This window comes from Vulpes lagopus, chromosome 2 (genome assembly GCF_018345385.1).
Source record: "Vulpes lagopus strain Blue_001 chromosome 2, ASM1834538v1, whole genome shotgun sequence".
Taxonomy (NCBI): domain Eukaryota; kingdom Metazoa; phylum Chordata; class Mammalia; order Carnivora; family Canidae; genus Vulpes; species Vulpes lagopus.
Window position 1 is genome coordinate 158406061 of NC_054825.1, and position 26757 is coordinate 158432817.

General features: G+C 44.9%; 1 protein-coding gene and 1 pseudogene across 1 annotated transcript; one reads left to right on the plus strand and one right to left on the minus strand.

Annotated features, from left to right (window-relative positions):
- The first annotated feature begins 1576 nt into the window (after nucleotides 1–1576).
- Nucleotides 1577–6808, plus strand: LOC121485265 (T-cell-interacting, activating receptor on myeloid cells protein 1-like). Its single transcript, XM_041745408.1, has 5 exons — nucleotides 1577–1625; nucleotides 3867–4157; nucleotides 4426–4722; nucleotides 5975–6157; nucleotides 6529–6808. The coding sequence occupies exons 1-4, from the start codon at nucleotides 1592–1594 to the stop codon at nucleotides 6151–6153; spliced, it is 801 nt and encodes a 266-aa protein (XP_041601342.1). The 5' UTR covers nucleotides 1577–1591; the 3' UTR covers nucleotides 6154–6157; nucleotides 6529–6808.
- Nucleotides 6809–14634: 7826 nt separating this feature from the next.
- LOC121478654 lies at nucleotides 14635–23840 on the minus strand (annotated as a pseudogene).
- Between the last annotated feature and the right edge of the window lie 2917 nt (nucleotides 23841–26757).

Here is a 26757-nt window from a genome sequence, read left to right on the forward strand (position 1 = left end):
AAGGTTAAATGTGATTATAGGTTTATTTAAATCTAATAGTGTCAACAATTGTTTTATGGATTTTTTTGTATCTGTTAGTAGATGCATACAAAGTTAGGATTATTATGTATTTCCCTTGCATTGACTATTTTATCATTAGGAAGTATTCCCGTGGGACCCAGGAAATTGAACAAAATCCCCTACCCCTGGACAAGCAGAGCAGGACTGACTCTATTTTGGGCTGCACCCGCCTTGTGCTGACCTGCTTATTACTTAGGGCACTGCCCTGCCCTAGTCAATGACCAGGACACACCCTAACCGGAAATCCGACTCAGTGGACCAGCATGTCTGTGCAACTTTCTGCGATCCCATTGGCCACTGGCCCCTATAAAGTTGCTAAGCCTCTTAGTCTCGGGGTTCTCGGGGTCCAAGTCCCTGCTCTGCTGCTTCGGGTATACTTGGTCCCAGGCTCGAGCTTGTAAATAAACCGTCGTGTGATTGCATCGGTGTCGGCTCCTTGGCGGTTTCTCGGATTCCTGATCTTGGGCACAACATTCCTCTTCATATCTAATGCCATTTCTTGCTTTAGAATCTACTTTATGTGATACTAATATAAGCCATATCACCTTTTCTGTTGCTGGTGTTTGCATGTTATATCTTTTTGTATTTTTTTTTTTTTTTTGCTTTCAACTCATCTATGCATGTATCTAAAGTGTTTCCCTTTATTTTTAAAAAGTGTTTATCTTTAAAAAACAGTATATATTTAGCTCTTTTAAACACCCAGTCTAATAGTATTTTAAATGATTTTGAACCCATTTACATTTCATGTAATTACTTATTTGTAGGATGTACATTTATCATCTAGCTAATCCTTGTATTTATCCATCTTTTTTAAAAAGATCTTATTTATTAATTCATGAGAGACACAGAGAGAGAGAGAGTAAGGCAGAGACACAGGCAGAGGGAGAAGCAGGCTCCACGCAGGGAGCCCAACATGGGACTCGATCCCAGGTCTCCAGGATCAGGCCCTGGGCTGAAGGCGGCACTAAACTACTGAGCCACCGGGGCTGCCCATGCATCTCTTTTATGTTTCCTCATTTCCAATCTTTTTTTTTTTTTGAGGGAGAGAGTGCACGTGCGTGTGAGTGGGGTGGCAGAGAGTGGCAGAGGGAGAGGGGGAGAGAGAGAGAATCTTAAGTAGGCTTAGTGTGGAGCCTAATTCAAAAGTAGTCACTAACACTGACTCCTTCGTTCAGTTCCAAAGTCCAGTGTCTTTCCTATAGGCCAGAGAATCTCTAGTAGTCTCTGCACCAACCTGTTTCCATCTCCTCAGTGGAGTCATTTGGGTCCAGGTTTCTAGCATGTCTGGCTCTTCTAGGTGGGTTAGAGTTTGAGCCCTGAATTCACTCTGTTTGCAGTGTTTTAATTATGACCTGGTGGAGCATTCTATTCTTTCTTGTTTCCTGAATGTGGTTGGAACACAAAAACCTGTGGGTTACATGAGAGGAAGGAAGGGAAGGGTTGGCCAAAGATGCCACCGCCCACATCCAGCTTCCCTCCCTGTTGTGGATGAAACCAAAGAGGGGCCCATAAAGCAGGCTGCAGGGCCAATATGATCCTTGAATTCCTTTGCCTCCTCTGCTTTGGTAAGTTTCTTAGGCTCATATAGTGGGATTAGAGGTGAAGGAGGGTGGAGAAAGACTGACCACTAGAATTGGAAAGAGAAGTAATAATATCTGCTTGTCTTTATTGATCTGCTTCATGTGTGTCTGGAACCTTGGGAGGCTTTGGATACATCTTACCCATCAAATGTTTTCCGGTATGCAAACACTTACATTCTATGCTCATGATCTGTCCTGTATGCTTGTATCATCCCTACTTATTGAAATTTTACTGACTCAATAGCCTTATATTATCTTTCTTTATTTTTTCAATATCTTTGTTTTATTTTTATTAATCTATTTTAAAATAATTTTTATTCACTTGAGAGCTAGAGAGAGAGAGAGAGAGAGGAAGAGAGATAGTGAGAGAGAGCATAAGTGGAGGGTGGAGAGAGAGAATGTGTCATTTGATCCCAGGACCCCCGGATCATGACCTGAGCCAAAGGCAGACTGAGCCACCCAGGTGCTCCGATATCTTTATTTTAAACAAGCACATTCATTTGAAGATGGAAACTTTATGCCAAAAGCTTAAGTAAAAAGCAAAAATTTAAAAGAAAAGCCAGGGTCACTTACCAAAAATAGAAGGTCATCATAAATACATACACACTATAAAGGAAGACATTAGGACATTGTATCTGGGCTGTTGGCTATCACATTTATGAGCCCATGGCCAGCTACTTCCTTATTTTTATTTATTTATTTTTAAACATTTTGTTTATTTACTTGAAAGAGAGAGAGAGAGAGAGAGAATAAGCAGGGAGAAAGAGACTCCCTGCTGAGCAGCGAGCCCAATGTGGGGCTCAATCCCAGGACCCTGGGATCATGACCTGAGCCAAAGGCAGATGTTCAACCGACTGAACCACTCAGGAGCACCAGCTACTTCCTTATTACAAAGGGCAGTTGGCCAGAGACAGTTGTATAAGGAGATTGATCTTTAGCTCAAGAAATTCTTTGTTGTGATTAAAGGAGTAGAAGTGATTTGAAAGGGTAATGCCTTTCTGATGTTCTGATCAATGCTATCCAATACTATGTCACAGCAAAAACCATCTGTAGAGCCCCGCGGTTTGTATCCCATTATGTGAGAAATACTGCTCTGACCCTTGCCAACAGTACTGCATGATGGAGACACACTCAGGGACTGACAGTTCAGGGATCTTGCTCAGGGCTATACAGTGAGTGAGCAGAAACCTCAATATTCAAACCCAGGCCTGTCTGGCTCCAAAGTCACAATTGCTTTCACTTGGTCATATGGAATATGAAGAGTGAGGCGTAGAATCTTCATAATGGTAAAGTTCTTGAGGTGTGTGAGCAAATGCCAGGTTGGGATCATTGAGGCCTGAATTCAAAGAGATGAAGGAGATGAAAGAAGAGTGCTTTGGAGTGTCCAGGGACGTAGAGCTGGGGGCATCTCAGGACAGCCATTTGCTGGTGCTAAGAAAGCCTGATTTCCACAAATAGGGACAGTATGGGTCCCAGTGATGTGATTGGTCTTCACAGTAGTCTCTGATCCCTAGATTCTAGGGTAATCCATGGGCTTTCATTGCCTTTGGGCTGGTCTATCTGGTGAAATGAGGAAAAGATGTTACTATGACTTTGAATTTTTCTATCATCCATGCTTAAATTAGGGCATCTCTTCAGTTAGCCAATGTGCATTTGTTTATTCTTAACTAGGTTCCAGGATTGTGTAGACACTGCAGATACTAAGGTGAACAATACAGAGTAGCTACACCCCCCGCCCTCCGGTGTTGATAGGACAGTAACACCTTGTGTCTCCCATAGGGTGACTACATAAGCTCTCTTAAGAATTACAGGGTTTGTGGAACATCTGTGGAACCAGGACCAGTCCTGGGGCCACCTGAGGTGAGAGCCACACAGGAGACCTTCCTGGAGAAATGGGGCAGGAGCTGAGAGCACAGCTGCAGCCACAGTCCAGTGAGGGGAAGTGAGAACCCAGGTGCATGATCTCCAGGGTCCATTCTCAGCAGCAGCCCCCGGCCAGGAGACCCCTCGGGACGGGCCTCCAGGCGGGTGCTCGTGTCTCATGGACGGTTCTCTCACAGGGCTGTGTGTTGGCCAAAGTAGCTGGATGACTGATGGTGAGTTCCTTCAGTTAGACCCTCTCTCTCCTTCACTCCAAACTCCCCATGTCCCTTCTCTTTCCTTAAAGGGACTTCTTGAGAGCAGCTCAGGGCACCAAATCCCATCCCCAAATCTGCTTCCTTCCAGAGACCCTTCCCAAGCCCTTCCTCAATGCCTGGCCCAGCTGGATAATGCCTCCCAAGAGCAATGTGACACTGCAATGCCACACTTCCACCAAGAACGTCAACTTTGTTCTCAGAAAGGGAAGAAATATCTTAGAGTCCTTGCAATCACTGGCTTCCACAGAGGGCGTGGCTGAATTTCACCTCAATGACCTAAAAACCCGTAACGCTGGACAGTACACCTGCGAATACTATAGACGAGAGCTCCCACAAATAAGTTCACAGCCCAGTGACATCCTCCTCCTGCTGGTGACAGGTGAGGAGGGTGCTTTGGAGTGACAGGGGCAGGTGTGGGGGAGGAACCCCATGGAGGTGGGGGGGGCGGGGGCGGCAAGGGGAGATGGAGAAACACAGCAGCAGAAAGATTTGGCTGGGCTTCCCCCAGGGCTTGTAGTCAGAGTCAGAAGAGGGTGAGACCAGGGATCTGTCATCTCTCCCGCTTGGCGGGACTCCTGCCAGGAGAACAGGGTGGGTGGGGGATCTCAGGCTTCTCCCCGTGACCTTGGAGCCCTCTTCTCTTCCAGGAGAGTTCCCTAAACCTTTCCTCCAAGCCCACCAAAGAGGTGTGGTGACCGCAGGAGAAGCCGTGACCCTGCAGTGTCAGAGGCCAGACAATATTTTCATGCCTATAAAGTTCGCTCTGCTGAAGGCGGGAGCAGCAGAGCCCATACGGGTCCAGGATCCAGCAGGGAAGGAGACAGACTTCTCCCTCAGGAGTGTGACAGTCAGTGATGCCGGGAACTACAGCTGCGTGTACTTCCAGATAGGGGCCCCTTTCTTGACCTCACAGCCTAGCAATTTTCTGGAGATCCAGGTGAGAGGTAGGTTTTGCATGATTCTTAGGACATTTTAAAATTTAATTAATCGATTAATTTCTTTTTATTTTGGCTATTTTATTTGTTTTCTCTGGTTCTGTTGACCTATATTGACTCATCACATTGCATCCGTTTCAGGTGTACAACATATATATATTTTTTAACTGGAGAGCATTTCTTCTGTTATTTTCCAATTCCTGTTTCTCCTTTGTTTTCACGGTCATCTCCTTTTTAAGTCTCTCCTTTCCTACTTTCTAAGTCTTCAGCCTTTGTTGTTTTGCCTTCTTGGATAACATCTCAAGTTGTTCCTCCAAACGATCCATCCCGCCACCACCAGGGCCCCTTCTGCCACCTGTGTGTCATCCCGGTGATGGCAACGTCATGGTGGTACCTTTGTCATTCTTAGAACGTGGTGTTTTCCCACTCGCCTGCTTTTGTGGCACAGATGTGGTGTCTTTTAAACTGATCTTCTGTGTTTGGCAGAACGTTACTTCGTTGGAGGCCATGCCATGCTTCCTGGGTGTTTTAAGTGTTAGTGTGTGTGCCATGGTCCGCAAACATCCTGTAGTTAACAAGCAAGGTCCGGGTGGGCAGCCCTGAGAGGTGCAGAGGGCATCACGGGGGGTCTCCCTGCAGACTCTGCCTCCAGGGAACATTGCTGCTGATGGTCTTGGACAGGAGCTCTGCACTCATGGCATGTGTGGGTTGGAAGATGCAAATGCAAATGCAAATGCGGGTCCTCTCTAGGAACCAGGGCCAATGCCGAGCCCTGGCTCTTCTTGGGTGAAGCTGAAATGAAATGCATGGTGGTCCTGATGCTCAGCCTCTAAGCTTGAGTCTCCTTGAGCTCCCTGGCTGCAGTAAGTCTTGGCAGGAGGAGGGGAGCAGACGCAGCCACTGAGGTATTTCAGCGCTCTGTGCTCTTGGGTTGTGGGGGTTCCTCCTAAGCCTGATTCCTACCACAAGGAGGGAGAAGGGGAAAAGGCAGTGTGGGAGGGTGGAAATGAGATGAAGAGCAAAGAAACACAAGAAGAGGGGTAAAGCAGAGAGAACACAGAGGGAAGAAGGCAAAGGAAGACCCCACTACAACTCTCCTGAAGTCTCACGTTGTGTTTTCAGTGATCCCGATGTCAGGGAAGGTACAGCTGACCACTGGCCAGGAAATACAAGCAGGTGCAGAGAGTCACACTGGGCAGATCCACTTGAGAAGGAAGGATGCTCCTCTCCTGGCTGGCGCTCATCCTCTTCTCTCTCCCAGCTCCTCCAGGTGCCACGTCGGGGGATTACACCACGTCGGGGGATTACACCACGTCGGGGGATTACACCACGGACAACCTCATCCGCCTGGGTCTGGCTGCCATAATTGTGGTGATTATGGGGGCTTTCCTGGTGGAAGCCTGGTGCAGCCAGAAGGAGCCTCCACGTGGATCCGTGTAGAACAGCTGAGTGCTTCTCTTGTTCATGGGTGGTATAGCGGCACGGGGTTCTCGAAACACCACTCTGCTGGGGGGACTTCTTGTGTTTCTCAACATGGATACAAATGGCATTTTTGGTGGGGTATTTCTTCACCATATGGGACTGTCCTGTTCATTGTGGGAACATTTAGCACGCTTTCTCTTTCCCATGAAGAAACCCCAATTAGTGCGGGAGAAGATAACAAGCGAGGACTACTGTACTTTTTCCAACACCTCTAGATGTGGAGGATGGGGGTGGGGTGATGTTCCCCAGTGGAGAACCTGTGTTGGGAGGCCAGGAGAAATATTCCTTCTCTTTTACCTTTTTCTGATCTCAGGTCTGTCCTTCCATGCATAGGCTCCTGGTGGAATGATGAGTCCTTGATCAAGTTGACAGCTTATGAGATCTTCTGGTTCTCCTCCTCCCTGGGACAGAAGGCACACCAAGGAGGTGATTTGGGAAGCTTGCAGATGAGATGTGATCTCTCTTATTTCCTGACATTACCTAAGTCGCAAAGTGGTCCCTGCATCTTCTGAGAGTATCATCTGGGAGAGAGTGACCGGAAACTGTGCTCCATATTAATGGCTTCTTGGTCCTCAGGATGACATAAATAAGATAGAATCATTTGGTTGTAAAATTTTTTTCTGTGTCAAATTCAAAATTAATAAAGTATATGGCACCAGGCTCCTTTTTACTGGTACTAGGATATGGAAAAGGTGGAATTTAAATTTCACAATAGTTAAGTGTGATATAGCATTCCACAGTGTTTTAGTAAAAGTAATACAGCATGACTTCCAGGTGTTCCATGACCTTATAAACTTGAAAATAACTATCTTTTACTTAACTGTGATCTTAGTTTCTGAAATCAAAAGCTAAGAACAAATGTCCTGGAAAAGAACTTTCTGAACTGTTGGTTTATGTCTAATTCATTGAAAGCCATCAAAACCATTCTCATAAATCATCTGTTGCTCTCAAGACCAAACCCTAAAGCATCAACATACTCCCTTTAGGTCAAGAAAGATTTGGGTCCTCTTCCCTTGAGACTTCTGGTATACAGAAATTGAATAAATGCCAAAATAATTTACAAAAATAGTATCATTTTGAAAGTTTATATCTATTCACTAGTTAATGATAAGATTTATACCAAAGTGTATCGATTTTTAAAAATTTATTTTATTGAAAGTTTATATCTATTCACTAGTTAATGATAAGATTTATACCAAAGTGTATCGATTTTTAAAAATATTTTATTTATGTATTTGAGAGAGAAAGTGAGAGAGAGAGAGAGAGAGAGAGAGAGCAGGAATGGGGTGGAAGGAGAGGGAGAAACAGACTCCCTGCTGAGCAGGGAGCCAGATGTGGGGCTTAATCTCAGGACCCTGGGATCATGATCTGAGCTGAAGGCAGATGCTTAAGTCACTGAGCCACCCAGGCGCCCCCAAAGTGTATCCATTCTTAGAGTAACAGGCCATGAGGTCCAGAAATTGCAAACCAGCCGTGAGATGTTTCCTTTTATTGAAGCCTGAAGATGCATCTCCCTGCTGTGGAGGGAAACTCCAAGCGGAGGTCACTTCTGAAAGTGAGGCCCAAAGGCACTGGTGACCACTTCCCCACCTGGTTTGCTCCCTGCTCTCTGACATAAACCTTTCAGTACAGCCAGACCACACTCCTTTATACTCCCTGCCACCTCTGCCTCATCCAGAACATTCAATTTTTCAATTTTTCAAAACGTGATTGGAATCCCACATCCTCCGGGAAGTCCTCCCCCTCCCCCGCCTTCTCTGCCCTTGTGTGACCTTTAAGGGCACTTCCAATTTGTGGGTTTTGTTCCTTACGTTCTTCCTTGCAAGGTCATCCTTCTGCTTAAGCTAAAGTGGGTGCATGTCGGGCTCCCTGCATGGAGCCTGCTTCTCCCTCTGCTTATGTCTCTGCCTCTCTCTCTGTCTCTGAGTGTCTCTCATGAATAAATAAATAAAATATTTAAAAAAATACAGTGGTTGCGAGCTCACCTGCTCGCCACCAGTCCCAGCAAGGTGTTCAGCATACCGCATGCACTCAGTAAGACACGTGCACCCAGATCGGATGCAAATGAAGCACTGCTCTCCAACGCTGTGAAACAGAGTGATCCCCAACCCTACTGATTCCCAGAGGGGGTGGCTGATGCGTCGGCCCCGCCCTGGGGAGTACAAGTTCCAGCGGCCCGCGCGGGCCTGGCTCTGTTCGCGGGGGTGGAGAGTAGGGGGCGCAGGTTTTTCCCACTGAGCAGACCTCCAGCTGGACTAAGGACTGGGGCCTCTCACAGGGCGGGGTCGGTGAGGGGCAGTTCGACATTCGCATGAAGGCGCTGGTACTGTTGCTGAGTCTGGGCAGGGGACGCGACCGGGAGAGGCACCTGCGGCCCGACCCGCGCACCTCCGCAGGACCGCAGGGGTGGGGGCTCGCCCCGGGCGCCCCTCCGCGAGCAGCCCCAGCGTGCGCGCCGCGTGCGCCTTGGGGAAGCTTCGGGGCGCTCCATCTGCGCCTGGAGAGGCCTGACCGCGGCCGTCCCGCCGGCGTTCCGGTGCCGTGGAGCGGGTTGCGGGCCGCGCCCCGGGAGGACGAGCGGTGTTCCCAGCGGGTGAGTACGGGCCGCGAGCTCCCTGGCGTCGCCGGTGGACGCTCCCGAGCCGGCCCTAAAGAGCGCTCCCCGCGCCCTGCGGTGCGCCCCTACACCCGGGGTCCTCCGCGGGGCCCTCCTGCGCTAGCACCCCACCCCACCGCCGCCGCCTCGTAGCAGAGGAAGGAGGGTTCCTGGATTTCAGGCGCTGTGGGTGTGGCATCTCAAAGAGCGCCCTAAATATGCAAGGGGGTCCTTTTCTCTCCAGGGCTTTCCATTAGTGTAACCAACTTAATACTTTGAAGCCTTAAAAAAGGGCATGCCAGGCATTTTTGTATTCTTACTGAATACGTTTGACGTGTAACATTGTGCAAAATTAGGGTGTACAGCTGTTAGTTTGATACATTGATATGTTGTGCCATGATTGTCGCAGCGACATTTGTCACGTTGTATACTTATGATATTGTCTATATTCATTATGCTGTGCATTAGATCTCTGTGGTTTATTTACTACTTACAGGTTTGTACCCTGAAAAACCTTAGTCTAATCCCTGCATCCTCTGCTAATCACCACCTACTCTCTGTTTTACAGGTTTGACATTTTTAGATTTCACATATAAGTAATACCAAACATTACCTGTCTTTACATTTGACTTATCTCACTTAGTATAACGTGCCCAGGGTCCATCCATGTTGTTGTAAATGGCAGGGTATCGTTTTTTAACATTACGTTGTGTATATGTATTCCTTTTTTTTTTTTTTTTTAGATTTTATTTTCAAGTAATCTCTACACCCAACAAGGGGGTTGAACCCACAATCTGGAGATCAAGAGTCACATGTCCAGGGACAGCCAGCCAGGCTCCTCTGTACTACATCTTTTTATCCATTCATCAGTTGATGGGTATTTGGGTTGGAAATATCTTGGCTGTCATGAATAATGCTTCAATAAGCACGGGTGTGCAGAGATCTCATTGAAATCCTGTTCCTATTTCATTTGAGTATATTCCCAGAAGTGGAAGTGCTAGATCGTTTTTTAGTTCTATCTTTAATTTTTTGAGGACTCTCCATATTGTTTCCCATAGTGGTTGGACCAATTTACATTCCCACTACAGCGAACAAGTGTTTGTTTTTTGGTTTTATTTTTTTTCACCACATCCTTGCCAGCATTGTCATCTCTTGTGTTTTTGACGACAGTCATTCTGACAGTACGAGATGACATCTCATTGTGGTTTTGATTTTCCTTTTCCTGATGATGAGTGTTGAGCATCTTTTCATGTATATGTTGACCATCTGGATGTCTTCTTGGGAAAAATGTCTACTTTTGCCCATGTTTTGGGGTAAATCGGGTTGTTTTTGTTTTGTTGTTGTTGTTACCAAGTTGTGTGAGTTCTTAATCTACTTTGGATATTAATTCCTTGTCTGATAATTTGCAAAAATTGTCTCCCATTCTGTAGGTTGTCTTTTCATTTTGTTGATTGTTTTTTTTTTTGCTTTGCAAAAAAGCATTTGAGTTTGATGTAGTCCTGTTTGTTGATTTTTGCTGAGAACTTTTGCATCTGTATTCATCTGGGATATTGGTCTGTGGTTTTCTTGTGGTATCCTTATCTGGTTTTGGTATCAAGGTAATGCTGGCTTCATAGAGTGAGTTTTGAAGTATTCTGTGCTCCTCAGTATTTTGGAAGACTTTGAGGAGGGTTGGCATTAATTCTTCTTTAAATATTTGGTAGAATTCATCAGTGAAACCATCTGGTCCTGGAGTTTTCTGTATTGAGAATTTTGTTTTTTGTTTGGGGGTGTTTTTTTATTACTGATTCGATCTCTTTACTCATTATGGGTCTGTTCAGATTTCCTGCTTTTTCCTGATTCAATTTCTGCAGGTTGTGTGTTTCTACGAATACATTCATTTCTTTAAAGTTATATAACTTATTGGCGTATAATTATTTATAGTAGTCTATGATTCTGTGTATTTCCGTGGTATCAATTGTAATGTCTCCACTTTCATTTCTGATTTTGAGTCTTCTCTCTGTTTTTCTCTGTCTAGCTAATGGTTTGCCAATTTTGTTTATCTTTTTAAAGAACCCAGTCTTAGTTTTATTGCTTTTCTGGTCTCTCTATTTCATTTACTTCTGTCCTGATCTTTATTAATTTCTTTCTTCTGTTCGCTGTGGCTTAATTTGTTTTTTTCTAGTTCCTTCAAGTGTAAAGTTAACCTGACTATTTGCAATCCTTCTAATGTCTGAATATATGCATTTATTGCTATAACTTTCTTCTCAGAACTGGTTTTGCTGCATCCCACAAGATTTGATATGTTGTATTTCCATTTTCATTTGTTTCAAGCTAATTTTTAATTTTCTCTTGATTTCTTCTTTGACCCATTGTTTAGAAATGGGTTGTTTAGTTTCCACACATTTGTAGATCTTCCCGCTTTCTTCCTGTTGATTTCTGTTTTATAATCACTCTAGTCAGGAAAGGTAGTTGGTGTGTTTTTGATCTTCCTAAATTTGCCGAGGTTTATTTTGTGGCCTATCACATGATCTATCCTGGAGAATGTTCAACGCGCACTTGGGAAGAGTGTATTGTGCTGTTGTTGGACAGAATGTTCTGTATATGTCTGTAAAGTTCATTTGTTCTAAAGTGTGGTTCAATTACAACATTTCCCTGTTGATTTCCTGTCCGGATGATCTATTCATTGCTGATGGAGGGTACTGAAGCCCCTTGTTATAATTGTACAAGGTCTATTTCTCCCTTAAAATCCATTAGTATTTGGGGCACCTGGATGGCTCAGCCAGTTAAGCATCTGCCTTTGGCTCAAGTCACGACCTGGGATCAAACTCACATCATGCTCTTTGCTCAGCAAGGAGCCTGCTTCTCCCTCTCCCTCTGCCTGCTGTTCCTCCTGCTTGTGTGCTCAGCACACACTATCAAATAAATAAATAAAATGTTTTTAAAAAGATGTTAATAGGGCAGCCTGGGTGGCTCAGCGGTTTAGCGCTGCCTTCAGCCCAGGGCCTGATCCTGGAGTTCTGGGATCGAGTCCCACATCAGGCTCTCTGCATGGAGCCTGCTTCTCCCTCTGCCTGTGTCTCTGCCTCTCTCTCTGCGTGTCTCTCATGAATAAATAAATAATCTTAAAAAATAAAAAAGATGTTAATATATGCTTAATGTATTTTGGTGTTTGGGTGTTGGGAGCATATATATTTATGAGCATCTATCTTCTAGATGTACTGACCTCTCTCATTATATAATGATCTTCTTTGTCTGTTGCTAACTTTTTTGGCTTGAAGTCTGTTTTGTCTGACATTAGTATGGTTTTTCCTGCCATCTTTTGGTTTCTGTTTGCTTGGAATACCTCTTTCATCCTTTCACCTTGAGCCTGTCTGTGTCTTTAGAGCAGCAACGAGTCTCCTGAAGACAGCATAGTGTTGAGTGGGTTTTGTTTTGATCCAGCCAGCTGGTCTGTGCCTTTTGATTACTGAGTTCAATTGATTTACATTTAGAGTGATTATTGCAATGTAAGGACTCACTACTCTCCCTTTATCTTTTACCTTCTGGTTATGTTGTCTCTGTTATTTCTTTTCCCTCTGTCTACCTTTGTAAGTTGGTGGCTTTCCATCATGATTTGCTCAGTCTGTGCATTTTTTCCACATGTCATGTCTTTGCTCTAGATTTTTGCTCTCTGGTTACTGTGAGGTTTACATCAAACAGCTCATAGATAAAATAGTCCCCTTTATACTGATAGCATATTATCTTCCTTTGCTTGTAAAAGTCCCATCCTTTTACTCCTCCTTTTGTATATTTTTGATGCCACAATGATCTCTTCTTATGCCATGATTTCATTACCGAATTGCACTGGATATGTTTTTTTTTTTTTAAGATTTTATTTATTTATTCATGAGAGACACACACACAGAGAGAGAGAGAGAGAGAGAGAGAGACAGAGACATAGGCAGAGGGAGAAGCAGGCTCCCTGCAGGTAACCTGATGCGGGACTTGATCCCAAGACCCTGGGATCATGACCTGAGCCAAAGGCTGACATTCAACTGCTGAGTCACCAGGTGCCCATGGTTATGGCTATTTTTTTTTAATTAATTTTTATTGGTGTTCAATTTACCAACATACAGAAAAACACCCAGTGCTCATCCCGTCAAGGTTATGGCTGTTTTTAATGCTCTTTTTCTGTAACCTTCATGCTATATGTAAATTTTAAATATACTATTCTGAAAAAGTTATACTTTTCTAATGCTGACTGTTTACCACCTTAATCAGAATTTTGTGTATTTATGTCTTTGTGGTGCAGCTTGAAGAACTCCCTTCAGCATTTCTTGTAAGGCATATCTAGTGGCAACAACTCCTTCAGTTTTTGTTTGCCTGAGAAAGTCTTTACTCTCCTTCATATCTGAAGAGTCGTCTTGGCTGGCAGTTTTTGTCTCTCGATATTTTGAATGTGTCATTCTACTCTCTCCTGACCTATAGACTTTCTTTAAGAAACCTGCTTATAACCTCAGGGAGGTTCCTTTATAGGTTACTACCTTTCCCCTCCTGGCTGCCTTTACAGTTCTGTCTTTATTACTGTCTTTTGACACATTGTTGTAGTGTGTCTTGGAGAAGGTCTTTTTGCCTTGAGATAATAAGGTGTTCTGTTAGCTTTGTGGATGTTTATGTCTAGTTTCTTCCCGGGTTTGGGGAGGTCTTAGCTTTTGTTTCTTTTTTTTTTTTATTGCTTTTGTTTCTTTAAATACACTCTGTACTCCCCTTTCCCTCTCTTCTCCTTCTGATATACCCGTTAATCTTGTGCTGTTTCCTCAAATGGAGTCTGGTCATTCTTGTGGGGTTTCTTTTTTTTTAAGATTTTATTTTTTTAAGTAATTTCTACACCCAACGTGGGGCTCAAACCCACAATCTCCAAGATCAAGAGTTGCACACTCCACCAACTGAGCCAGCTAGGTGCCCCTCTTGTAGGGTTTATTTGCTTTAAAAATCTTAGTTCCCTCTCATTTTCCACCTGAATCATTTCTAGATCCCTTTATTCGGGTTCCCCTGTTCTTTCTCCTAGGTGATCTGCTCTATTCCAGCGCTTTCTAATGTGTTTTCCATCTTATTTATTGAGTTCTTCAGCTCCAGAATTTCCATTTTGCCTTTTTTTAGAATTTCAGTCTCTTTGGTAAGATACTCCTATTCATTAATTTTATTCCTGAGACCGTGGTACTGACTTTCTGAGTTTTCTTGTAGTTCATTGAATTTCTTCATAGCAATTCTTTTGAATTCTTTTTTTTTTTTTTTAAGATTTTATTTCTAAGTTGACTACATGTCCAACTTGGGGCTCGAACACACAACCCCAAGATCAAGAATTGCATACTTAAATCTACTGAGCCAGCCAGGTGCCCCAGCATTTTGTTTGTTTGTTTAGGAGAGAGAGAGAGAGTAAGTGGGCAGGTGGGGTGGTGGGGGTGGGAAGGAAAGGGGCAGAGGGAGAGAGAGAATTTTAACCAGGCTCCATGCCCAGAATGGAGCTGGATGCAGGGCTCCTTCTCAAGACCCTGAGATCATGACCAGAGCTGAAACAGAGAGTTGGACACTTAACCCATCCAGCCATCCAGGCCCCCCTGCCCCAACTCTTTTAAATTCTTTATCAGATCTCAATATTGTGTCTTTGAGTTTGGTTGGTTGCTGGAAAGTTGTTATTTGATTTTTATGATGCCATACTGTTGTGATTTTTCATAGTGTTTGATGAGAAGTATCCGTGCCCCCGACACTTGAAGTAGCTAGTGCCTACTGATTTGGGTTAAGTTCTGTTCACTTTGATTCTAATCTGTTGATTCAACAGGTGAGTCAGTAGGAGCTTTTCTTTTATTTTCCAGAAGGTGGCGCTAGGGCACAATCTTGGTTTCTCTTGCTCGCGACGTCTCCCAGCTCGCCAAGCCTCCCACGTAAATTCGAATATACACGTTGGGGGAGAAGGTGGGGCCGGGTGGTGGTGGTGGTGGTGGTGGTGGTGGTGGGGAGCTATGCGCTTAGCACTGCTGCTTCGGGTCTATCTCTGCTGGAGGGAGTCCTTGAATGGGGGGGGGTGTGTGTCCCAGAGCTGCTCCTGGGCAGACAGGGAGATTGTTCCTTCAGCTCTGCCTGTTCCGTCTTGGAGTTCTCTTCCTCCAAAATAGGGGTGTTGCTGAAGAGCGGGGGAAGGGGGCGTCCCCCAGCTGCAGTCAGGCATGCAGACTTTCGCACCCGCCTTACACTGTCCCCCACCTCCACTGTCAACCCTGTAGTGCTGTAGCGCCTGCGGGTCCCAGCCACCCACCTTCCACACACAGAAGGATGGCTCCCTGGTGTCCTGTGGGGCTGTGCAGAGGTGTTTTTGTTCAGGTACAGGCGTGGATTTGTTGTGTTTGAAAGGCGATAAGAAAAGGAATGACACTTGTCACCATGATGCTAATATCACTCTGGTATAAGATCTCAAACAAGTTTATAACAGTGCATGTACTTCATGCCACGGGAGACCAGATGTCACTCGCCCCAAAAGCACCTGGGCATCCCTCTGTGTACACAGGTCCTGGCACATGGTAGTGCCTCAACAAATGCACAATGGCTCACTGACAAGATGCCCAGTGTAAGCACGACTCACAAAGATTTTTTTCAAGGATGTGAAAAGATGCAAACTCACCATAACTCACCGTCTTCTTCCCACCCAGTGAACGCCTCTTCCAGCATCACACCGTGGTCACCCACAGCCACCTGATGGGATAAGAGCTGGCTCGGAGATGGAGAAAACCTTTTCATTGCAGAGACCTACATGTGACAGCCTTAGCTCTAGCATTGAAAGTTTTTGAACCAATTTTTGCCATCGTCTCTTTTCATTCCTTGATACTCCAAACCGGACGAGGTTGTAAAACAAACCTCAAAATTCAAGTGGATATACCAGAAGAGGGAAGGCATTCCTCCCCTGAACCAGTTGCTGGTGAATTTGGAGGTGTCATCGTTAGCTCAGGCTGCTTTAACAGAACACCATAGACTGGGTGGCTCAACCAGCAAGTGTTTTTATTTCCCACAGTTCTGGAGGCCGGAAATCCTCAGATCAGGGTACTAAGTTTGGATTCTAAGCGAGGGCATTTTTCCCGGTTTACAGACTGCTGCCTTTTCCCCTGGATCCTCACATTGTGAAGAGAGATCATCTTTCTTGTGTATTTTATAAGAAGAGGCTAATCCCATTCATGAAGACTTAATCCCTTATGACCTAGTTATCTTCCAAAGGCCGCACCTTTGAACACCATCACATTAGGGATGCAAACTTTTGGGGAACACAAGTATTCAGTCCATAGAAGGAAGATATTCCAACTCAAGTGTTCTTATTCTTGGCTCCTCACTGGCTCCCGTGGAATTAAAAATAGTTCAGAATTCTAGTATGCAGAACTGACAACTCTGGCCCCGAGGATTTTTCTTTTATTTTCTTTTTTCCAAAAGATTTTATTTTTATTCATGAGAGACAGAGACATAGGCAGAGGGAGGAGGAGCACGTTCCATGCAGGGAGCCTGACACAGGACTTGATCCCAAAACTTCAGGACCACGTCCCGAGCTGAAGGTAGATGCTCAACTGCTGAGCTACCCAGGCGTCCTACTGAGGATTTCTTTTTTAGAATCTTTTAAAACTACAAATTCAATTTTTAGATAGAGTTACAGAACTAGTCAGGTTGTTTCATACTGGATGAATCTTGGTGGTGAGCTTCAAGGAAATAGTCCACTTTATGTATTCCCTTGTTACCCATTGCATGGCTGCAGGATTTGTAGTGATAGTCTCTGTTTCATGCTGAGTATTGTCAGTTTGTGTCTTCTTTCTGTTTACCTTCCTTTGTATTGCTAGAGGTTTGTCAATTCTCTTGATCTTTTCAAAGAATCAGTTTTTAGTTTCACTGATTTTTGCTGTTTTTTCCAACTCTATTGACTTATTATGCTTCTATGTTTATAATTTTTCTTCCATTTTTGTTTTAGATTTTTTTCTTAAGGTGTGAGCTTAGACCATCCTTTCTAACATGAGCAGTGAATGTTCAGCACTGATTTCTCTGTATCCCATTGTTTTATGTTGTATGTTTAATTCTTTTCATTGCATTTTAAAGATTTTTTTGAGACACTCCCCCCCCCTGACCCATGGATTATATAGAAGTATGTTGGTTTAGTATGCATGTTTTGAGCTTTTCTTGTTGCTTCCTGTTACTGATTTCTGGTTTGATTCCATGGCAGTCCGAGAACATCCCCAATGTTATGTCTGTTTTGTGACTCAGGGTACAGTCCATCTTGGGGAGGACCTCAGGGCACTTGAAAAGAAAGTGCATCCGAGTGCTGTAGCAGGTGTTCTACATGATATCAGTCAGCGTATTGGTGGATAGTGTCATTCAGTTCTCATATATTTGCTCATTCTCTGCCTGGTAGTTCTATCCAGTATGGAGAGAAGTATGTTGAAGTCCCCAAATACAATTGGGGATTTGTTGAATTCCTCCTGAAGTTCTTTTTTCCTTTCTTCAGGTATTTTGAAACTCTGTTGTTTGGCATATCCACACTGAGGATTGCTCTATCTTCTTGGTGGATTGACCTTTTATCATTATGTAATGTCCTTGGTTATTTTCCTTGCTCTGATACCAAAAGATACTTTACCTGAAAGCAGTGTAGCCACTTCTCCTCTCTCTCTTTCTTTCTTTCTTTCTTTCTTTCTTTCTTTTTTATTTATTTATTTATTTATTTATGATAGTCATAGAGAGAGAGAGAGAGAGGGGCAGAGACACAGGCAGAGGGAGAAGCAGGCTCCATGCACCGGGAGCGCGACATGGGATTCGATCCCGGGTCTCCAGGATCGCGCCCTGGGCCAAAGGCAGGCGCCAAACCGCTGCGCCACCCAGGGATCCCTCTTTCTTTCTTTCGATACATATTTATTGAAAACACTGTAAGGGAGCCGCAGGTAAGACAGCAAAGGAGAGACATTTTTCTGATACATCTTTCAAAAATGAGGGCAAGGTATCTTCTCAGAAAAACAGAAAACTGAGATTTCCTACTCATGGGTGGAAGATCTGCACTGGGGGCGCCTAGCTGGCTCAGTCAGTGGAGAATGTGACTCTTGATCTTGGGTTCCAGCCCCACATTGGGCACAGAGGTTACTCAAAGAAATAAAATCTTAAAACACAGTTTCAAGTTTATAAAATGGAAAAAAAGAAAAATAAAAAATTACAGTCAATACAGTATGCTGTAGATGAAAGGATAGACAGGTCAGTGAAATAGCATAGAGTCCAAAAATCACCTGTTAGCCTATGCTAAGTTGATAGTTTTTTATTTTATTTTTAAGGAATATTTTATTTATTTTTAGAGAGAAAGAGAACAGATGGAGGAGCAGAGGGAGAGGGAAAGAATCTCAAATCTCAAGCAAACTCCTTGCTGAGCGCAGAGCCTGCTGCAGGGCTCAATCCTACAACCCTGAGATCGTGACCTGAGCCAAAAGTGAGAGTCAGATGCTTAACCAACTGAGCCTCAGGTGCCCCTAAATTGATTGATTTTCTTTAAAAAATGCTAAGATATTTCAATGAGGGAAAGAACAATTTTTTCAAGATATGGCGCTGGAACAATTGGGTATCTGTCTGTTGTTAAAAATGAACAATGGGTGGCTGGTGGCTGAGCCTGGGTGGCTCAGTTAGTTGTCTGACTCTTGATTTCAGCTTAGGTCATGATCTCAGGATCGTGAGATGGAGCCTCCATGTTGAGCTTCATGTTGGGCATGAAGCTTACTTAAGATTCTCTCTCTGCTTCTCCTGTGCCCCTCCCTCTCTCACATGCCCACATGCTCTCTCTCCCTCAACCTCCCACAACATGAACCCTGACCATGATTACGTTGAAGTAGATTAAGACCTAAATGCAAAATCTAAAACTATAATAGTTATATAAGAAAATGCAGAGAAAAGATCTTTGTGACCTTGGGTAAAGCAGATTCCTTAGGACACAAAAGCTCGATCTGTAAAAGAAAAAAATAATTCAGGGACTCCTGGGTGGCTCCTGAGATTGAGTCCTGCATCGGGCTCCCTGCATGGAGCCTGCTTCTCCCTCTGCCTGTGTCTCTGCCTCTTTGTGTCTCTCATGAATAAATAAATAAAATCTTTTAAAAAAGAAAAAAAAAAGAAAAAACGTATTTGGTTAACTTAAGCAAAGTTTACAACTTTTGCTCTTTAAGAAAGGTTTAAAAATAAAAGTCACAGACTGTAAGAAAAATACCTGTAAAGGAGATATTTGTTAACAGACTTGTGTCCAGAATATATATATATTCTTACAGTTCATTATTAAAAAGATAAACAATCCAATTAAAAGCAGGCAAATATTTAATCAGATACTTTATCAGGAATTAAAATAAATGTTGTATAGTGACAGATGGTGACTGTGTATCATGGTGTGTATCCAGTAATGGACAGAATCATTGAATCAATATGTTGTGTGCCTAAAACTAATACAACACGCTTCTCTGATTGTGTTTTGATAAAAAATCTCAAAAAGACCAATAGCACATGAGAAGGTGCTCAGCATCATTAGCCTATCAGAAAAATACCAAATCAAGACACACCAAATAACTACAAGAAACAGGTACATTCATACATACATTTATGGAAATTCATACATTTATGGAAATTCGGGGTATGACCCAAGTGACATGTTGTATCGGTGTAACAAAATACAGACTGTTCAGCATTGCATAAAGTAATAATTTGTTGGATAAATTTTTATGCCCTATCCTGTCCTCTGCCCCAAGTGAGGAGTACAGAAGAGGAAACCATCATCTTGTCCTGAGTGGTTCTCAACAGAGGTGAGAACGCACATTCCACTGGAAACCATTCCAGGTCAGTGGGTTCAGTGTCTTCAACACCCATCATTCCCCTCAGCAACTGTGAGACCTGTAGGTGGAGACGGATAGAGAAAGGTCAGAGGAGGGAGGAAGAAAAGGTTATTTCTCCTGGTCTCCAAACATAGGTTCTCCATCAGGGGAAGTCTACCCGCTTCTCCTTCTCCATATCTAGGGGTGTTTGAGAGAGTGTGGAAGTGTTAGTTTGTTTACATGATGATTGGGGCTTCAGCTGACTTAGTGAGAGATGAAAGAGATGCTGAATGTTCTTGCAATGACCAGACAGTCCTACATGATAAATATCCCACTGGAAATTCCAGTCAAGCCACTGTTGAGAAACATAGGAGGTGGGGCACTTGGTGCCTCAGTGGTTGTGTGTCTGCCTTTGGCTCAGGTCGTGATCCCAGGGTCCTGGGATGAGTCCCACCTCAGGCTCTCTGCAGGGAGCTTGCTTCTCCCTCTGCCTGTGTCTCTGCCTCTTTCTCTGTGTCTCATGAATAAATAAATGAATCTTAAAAATAAAAAAAGGAAAGAAAAGAAACACTGGAGGTCCCCAGAAAGAAAGTTTGGTATTTACAGTGCCCCCATACTAGGACAGCCCATGAAAAAGAGATGTGTTTGGTTGTTTTACTTGGCTCCACTTAGAGACTCGTTGTGGCTATGCCAGGTTTTAGGCAGGACACCCACCATAATAACCAGAAACGGGGCTGCCAGACCCAGTCAGATGAGGTTAACCTTGGTGTGATTTCCTGGTGCCATATCTGAGGAACCTGCAAGAGACAAGTGCTCAGCGCTGGCCACAGAGCACCCTCACTCCTCCTAGTCTGACTGTCATGAAGTCAAGGCCTGCTTGTGTCTCCCAGTCCGTGGATAGCCGAAACTCCCAAGCTCAGTAATCAGAGAAGAGACACAGAAGCACCTGGACGCAGATTACACTGTGTCCCATTGTCTCTGGGCGCGACGGTTTCTTAAAATTCCTAATCAGGGCAGCCCTGGTGGCGCAGCGGTTTAGCGCTGACTGCAGCCCAGGGTGTGATCCTAGAGACCCCAGGTCGAGTCCCATGTCGGGCTCCCTGCAGGGAGTCTGCTTCCCTCTCTGCCTGTGTCTCTGCCTCTCTCTCTCTCTGTCGCTCATGAATAAATAAATAAAATTAAAAAAAATTCCTAATCAGTTGACAAAATATAAACGCACATTAGTGAGGGCCAGGGGAGAAACCTACACGTGTGATGCGTCAGGACAAAGAAGAAATAATGCGAAGAGGAGAATGGATGGGGACAGAGGGGAATCTTAAAACCCCCAAAGACACAGATCACTGCTAGTCACAGGTTAGGTCACGTGGGGGAGAAAGCCACTGTTCTGCCTCCCAGTCTGTGCACAAGCCTTCCTTCTGATGTGATTCTCTGCTCTTGCCAGCTCTCAGGGCCTCAGTTCTGTCACTGTGACATCGAGAACGGCAACTCTGTAGAGAGAGAGTTGCACACATTGGCGAGCACTCTGATGCTGGAGTCCCTGGTCCCTGTGTAAGGCCAGGTCCCTGCTACAAAGATTTCCCCAGATCAAAATGACAAAGTTCTTGGCTTCTGGTTTCCGATGGGGTGTGTGAGAAGATTGGGAAGTCCCCGATCTACAATAACAGTGAGTAAAAGTCCTGTAATTCTTGTTAGATTTGAGATGGAAATGAGGTCACAGAGCAGCCCTCTATTCCCCAAACTGGAGAGGCCAACCCATGAATACAGAGAATCACAGCCTTCCGGAGTAGAAACCCGCAAGCCAAAACCTCCATGGGAATTGGTGCTGGGTGGGCATGTGGGGTTTGGACAAGTCTGAGAGCTAGAAACTCTGGGGAGCTGATAATGGGGGCCTGGTCATGGGGTCTGAGAGTTTCACCTCCAGGATCTCCTTGTGAATAGCCAAGAAAAATCCCCTCCTGCTTCTGGCAGGGGAAGAGGAAAGGAAATAGTGCTCTGGTGAGCGCTGTGTTCTTCTTAACAAGGCCAGAGAAAACTAGTTAACTGAGCCTGACCTGCTGGGGTTTTTCAGAGTCTAACTGACCTATAGATAGAGAAACACTCAACCCCAGCCAGCTCTGACCACCCTTCCCACCACGGCAGGGGGGCTGAGAAACCCTGTGAGGGTCACACTCTGGGGGCACAGGCTCCCTGCAAGCTGGAGCCCTGATCCTGGGACCATAGGAAGCTCCCACCCCTTCACTACCAAGTCACTACAGGCCATTCCTTTGCCCAGCACATCGCGGCTGGTCATCAAGCACAAAGTACTGGGTGTGCCAAAAGCCAGAAAAACCCAACAAGCAAAAAACAACAACAAAAACCACCAGTTTGAAGAGACAACAGCAGCAAAATCAAATGTAGAGATGGCAGAAATGTTGGAACGATCAGCTCAGGAATTTAAAACAACTGTGATTCACATGCTGAGGCTCTTGCAGCGAGCAAGAACAGATGGCAATGTAAGCAGGAAGATGGAAATCCTACAAATGACTCAAGAAGAAGCTCTAGAGACTGAAAACACTGTGGCAGAAATGAAGAATGCCCTTCAGTGGGCTTGTTGGTGGCCTGGACATGCCGAGGGGAGAGCCGCTGTGCCTGAGGATTTGTCCACGGAAGCCTCCAAAACCATATAGCAAACAGAAAACAAGACTGGAAGAACACAGAACAGGGTATCCAAGGGTTGGGGACAGAGGTGTAACCTGTGTGTAATGGGATTAACAGGAGGAGAGAGAAACAAAAGAAATTTAAGAAATAACAACTGAGATTTTTCTCCAAATGAACATCAGACATAAAACCACAGATCGAGGAAACTCCAAGAAGAGCAAGCAGGATAAACATCAGAAACAAGACAAAAACTACCCCTATGCGTGTCATTTTCAAACTAAAAAGTCAAAGATTCAGAAAATCCTGAAGGAAGCCAGAGGAGAGAGCACCTCACCTGTAGAGGAGCACCAGTAGGAATCCTATCCGACTTCTTGGAAACCACGTGGGCAGGAAGAGAGTGAGCGAGATGTTAAAGCATTGAGAGAAGAAAGCCACCGACCTGACACCCCGAAAAATTATCCTTCAAAAGCTAATAAGTAAAGACTTTTTCAGACAGACAAAAGCCGAGGGAATTTGTTGCCAGTGCACCTGCCTTGCAAGAAATGTGCAAGAGGGAAGGTGACACATATCAGGACCTCGGATCTGCGTGGAGAAAGGCAGAGCATCACAGAAGGAATAAATAAAGGTAAAGATAAGCGCTTCTCTTTTTCTTGCTCTTCAATGATCTAGCAAGTAACTGTTTGAAGTGACCGTAGCTACACTGTATCTGACTGGGTTTGCTTCTGTACACATATGTGTGTATGTGTCTATGTGTCTATGTGTAAGTGGAATGAACTCTGGCGAGGCTGCAAGGCATGCAAGGGGGTTGGGGTTATTTTATTCTAAAATCGTCTCAGTTGTTACCTGTCACCCACAGGTCTAAGCTGTTGCTGGGCTGTGAGGCCCAGAAAGGAGCGTTGATTTGGTAGTATACACATCTGTAACTGCCATTGTCCCCGACTTTCACAGTCCAGAAGGTGAAGCGAATCACATCCCCTAATGATCTCTGGACATCTACAGGTTCAGGAGTTCCCTGCTTCAACAGAGCAAACACGATAAATGCAACCATGAGGTCTGTCTTCTGGTACTGCAGAGTCACAATGTCTCCTGGTCTCACCGTAAGCCTCATCTGAGCCAGGAAAGGAAGGTTTAGGTAAGCTTCCTGGAAGAGAAAGAGGGTCAGACATCATGGGGAGAAGCTCAGGGTGCCCTTCATCCCTGGTGTCTTCGAAAAGTCTTTTCTCGGGGCGCGTGAACCCAGGGGGTACCAGGCCCACCTTTGCCCAACTTTGTGAGCAAAGTCTTGTCAAGGGATCAGGATTTCCCTTTCATTCATTCCTGATAAGACTAGTGCCCTCAGACTGCTCCTGCCATTGTTGAGCCCTATGTGGGAGAGGAGACAACCTAATGTCCTCCCTTCTGAGTCCCTCTTGAGCCTCTTACGCAGGAGGGGCAGATAGATCAAGCCAGACTCTTTCTGGGACACTTCCTTCCCATCTGTAAACACAAGAAGGATGTCACTGGCTGGGGAACACTGGTGGGGGAGCCTCTGTCTGGCAGTATTTGCAGCTGTATTTCCCAGAGTCTTGCTGACTCAGGTTGACCAGGTGGACTTCAGCCATTCTACTCAAATGATCCATGGACATCCAGGGTAGTTGGATTCACCCCTTGCTGAGAGTAAACTCTATGTTCCTGACAGGAGTCCAGTATCTCAGGGTCACATTAATCTTGGCAAGTGCCAAAAAGCTGGATGAGGCGCTGAGGAAGGGTTTGCGAAGCATCCGTGGAAAGAAGAAGAGCCCAGGGCTGGATTTGATGAGCTTGTCAGTTCTCAGAGAGCCCTTGGAGAAGAGCTCATGTTGTAACTGTCAGAACGGCGCTTGGCCAGAAAACAAGAGACAGACAGCAGGTGTTGATGAGGATGGGAAGAGCAGAGATCCCTGTGGGCTATTGGTGGGAATGTAAGTAGGTACAGACACCGTGGAGAACAGTGTTGTGGTTCCTCCAAAAGCAAAAAATAGAACTGCCTTGTGATCGGTGATCCCACTTCTGGGAATATACCTGAATGAAGTAAAAACACTATCTCATAAAGTTATATGTGCCCCCATGTTCTCTGCAGCATTATTTACAACAGCCAAGACTCATAAACAATCTATGTGTTCACTGATGAGTGAATGTATAAAGAAAATTTGGTGTGTGCGTCTATATGATGGAATATTATTCACCCACAGAAAAGAAGGAAATATTGCCACTTGTGTCAACATGGATGGATCTGGAGATCTTATGCTAAGTGAGATGAGTCAAACAGGGGAAGACAAATACTGTGTGATGTCATTTATATGTGGAATCTAAAAAAAGGAGGGGGGAAGGGAAAGAAATCATAGATACAGAAAATGGATGGTTGCCAGAATAAAATGGGTGAAGGGGTCAAAAGGTACAAATCTCCAGTTATAAAGTTAGTCCTGTGCAGCAGGGGGGACTGTACTTAATACTGTGGTGCTTATTTGGAAGTTGCTAATAGATCTTAAAAGTTCTTGTAACAAGAAAAAAAATGACCAAAAAATTGTCAGCTGTGTGATGGTGTTAAGTACATTTATTGTGGTGATCATTTCCCAATATCTACAAATCTTGAATCATGTTGTGCACCTGAAACTAATATGATGTTATATGACAATTATATCTTTTTTTAAAATTAATTTTTATTGGTGTTCAATTTACCAACATACAGAAAAACACCCAGTGCTCATCCCGTCAAGTGTCTGCCTCAGTGCCCGTCACCCATTCCCCCCCACCCCCCGCCCTCCTCCCCTTCCACCACCCCTAGTTCGTTTCCCAGAGTTAGGAGTCTTTATGTTCTGTCTCCCTTCCTGATATTTCCCACTCATTTTTTCTCCTTTCCCCTTTATTCCCTTTCACTATTTTTTATATTCCCCAAATGAATGAGACCATATAATGTTTGTCCTTCTCAGATTGACTTATTTCACTCAGCATAATACCCTCCAGTTCCATCCACGTTGAAGCAAATGGTGGGTATTTTTCGTTTCTAATGGCTGAGGAATATTCCAGACAATTATATCTTTAAAAAAAATGGGGCACCTGGGTGGCTCAGTGAAGCATCTGCTTTTGTCTCAGGTCATGATCTCAGGGTGCTGGGATCGAGCCCTTCATCGGGCCTCCTGCTCAGTGAGGAGTCTGCTTCTCCCTCTGTCCCTACCCTCTCGCTTGTGCTCTTTCTCAAATAACTAAATTAAAAAAAAAAAAAAAAAGAGGACAAAGCCTCTGCCCCTTGATGAGACCTGGAGAAGCAGCATCGATGCTGCAGAATGAGGGCAAAGAGGATACCACCGAGCAACACTCACCATCGGTCATCTTGCTTCCTTGGCCAGCACACAGCCCTGTGAGAGAACCGTCCATGAGACATGAGCACCCACCTGGAGCCCCGTCCTGAGGGGCCTCCCCGGGGCTGCCGCTGCGAACAGACCCTGGAGGTCATGCACCTGGGTTCTCATTTCCCCACACTGGTCTGTGGCTGCAGCTGTGCTCTCAGCGAGTGCCACGTTTCTCCCAGAAGGTCTCTTGCTCGGCTCACTCCTCACACGGCCCCAAGATCTGCCCTGGTTCCATAGAAACCCTTCTGTTTTCATCTTCTATCCAAACCACCCTTATTCTTGGCATTTGCTACTTGAGTCCGTGTTCTATTTCCTTGATTCCCCATCCCCCAGGGAAGAAGGCGGGACCACGCAGGAGATTGGTGAGCCTGCACTGGGCAGTGCTGCCGGCTTAACTCCTGATGATGTCTAGACCCTGAGCGGATTTGGGAGCCCCCAGACAGTCTCTCCTCTGCGATAAGAGTAACCCCTGTAATGAAGGTTTTTCGATGCCCTGGGTGGCATGAATTAAGACAGAAATTATTTGGTCATAAAAGCTGAGAGTTTGTAAAAGTCTGCATCTCATGGCACTGGAGACACAGGATGTCAGCTCTAAGCAGGTGGAAGCCAGGGACTCTGTGTCCTTCACCTCAGCATCCCCAGCGTCCATGCAGGTCCTGAAGGTACTAGGACCTCAACGAATGCACACTGACTGGCTGACGAGATGCCCAGTGTAAGCACAGCTCAGCGTTTATCAGGACAGTAAAAAATGCACTCTTAGGGCTGTTTAAGTCATATCTTAATCCTCAAGGACCAATGACAGGACGTTCCAGATAGACACTGACTCCATTTGTGAATCTTACTGATGCTGGGTCCTCTACTAAATCATAATCTTTTTTTTGGAACGCTGTGTTTGTAGGATACTCCAACACTGGCTACACGTTGGGCTCCCCGGGGGGACTGTGGGAACTCCCAGAGCTGCTGGTGACATCAGCAAGACGGTGGGCTGCAAGGGCCCCCACAAAACCCAGTACAATAAAAAGACAGCTACAGATTGATGGCAATAGCTCTGTGAAATCTCTGGACTGCAGCGAAGTAGCGGCAGAAATGCTAAGAGCTCAAAAACCAGGCAGAAGTAGAGAAGCAAGGGCAGCCTTTGACCTGCTGCACT

What these genes read in the sequence shown, in the direction of transcription:
- LOC121485265 (XM_041745408.1), top strand. Translation starts at nt 1,592, where the DNA reads ATGATCCTTGAATTCCTTTGCCTCCTCTGCTTTG. An exon ending in CCTCCTCCTGCTGGTGACAG is followed by an intron (nt 4,158 to 4,425) that starts GTGAGGAGGGTG and finishes CTTCTCTTCCAG; the next exon opens with GAGAGTTCCCTAAACCTTTC. An exon ending in TCTGGAGATCCAGGTGAGAG is followed by an intron (nt 4,723 to 5,974) that starts GTAGGTTTTGCA and finishes TCTCTCTCCCAG; the next exon opens with CTCCTCCAGGTGCCACGTCG.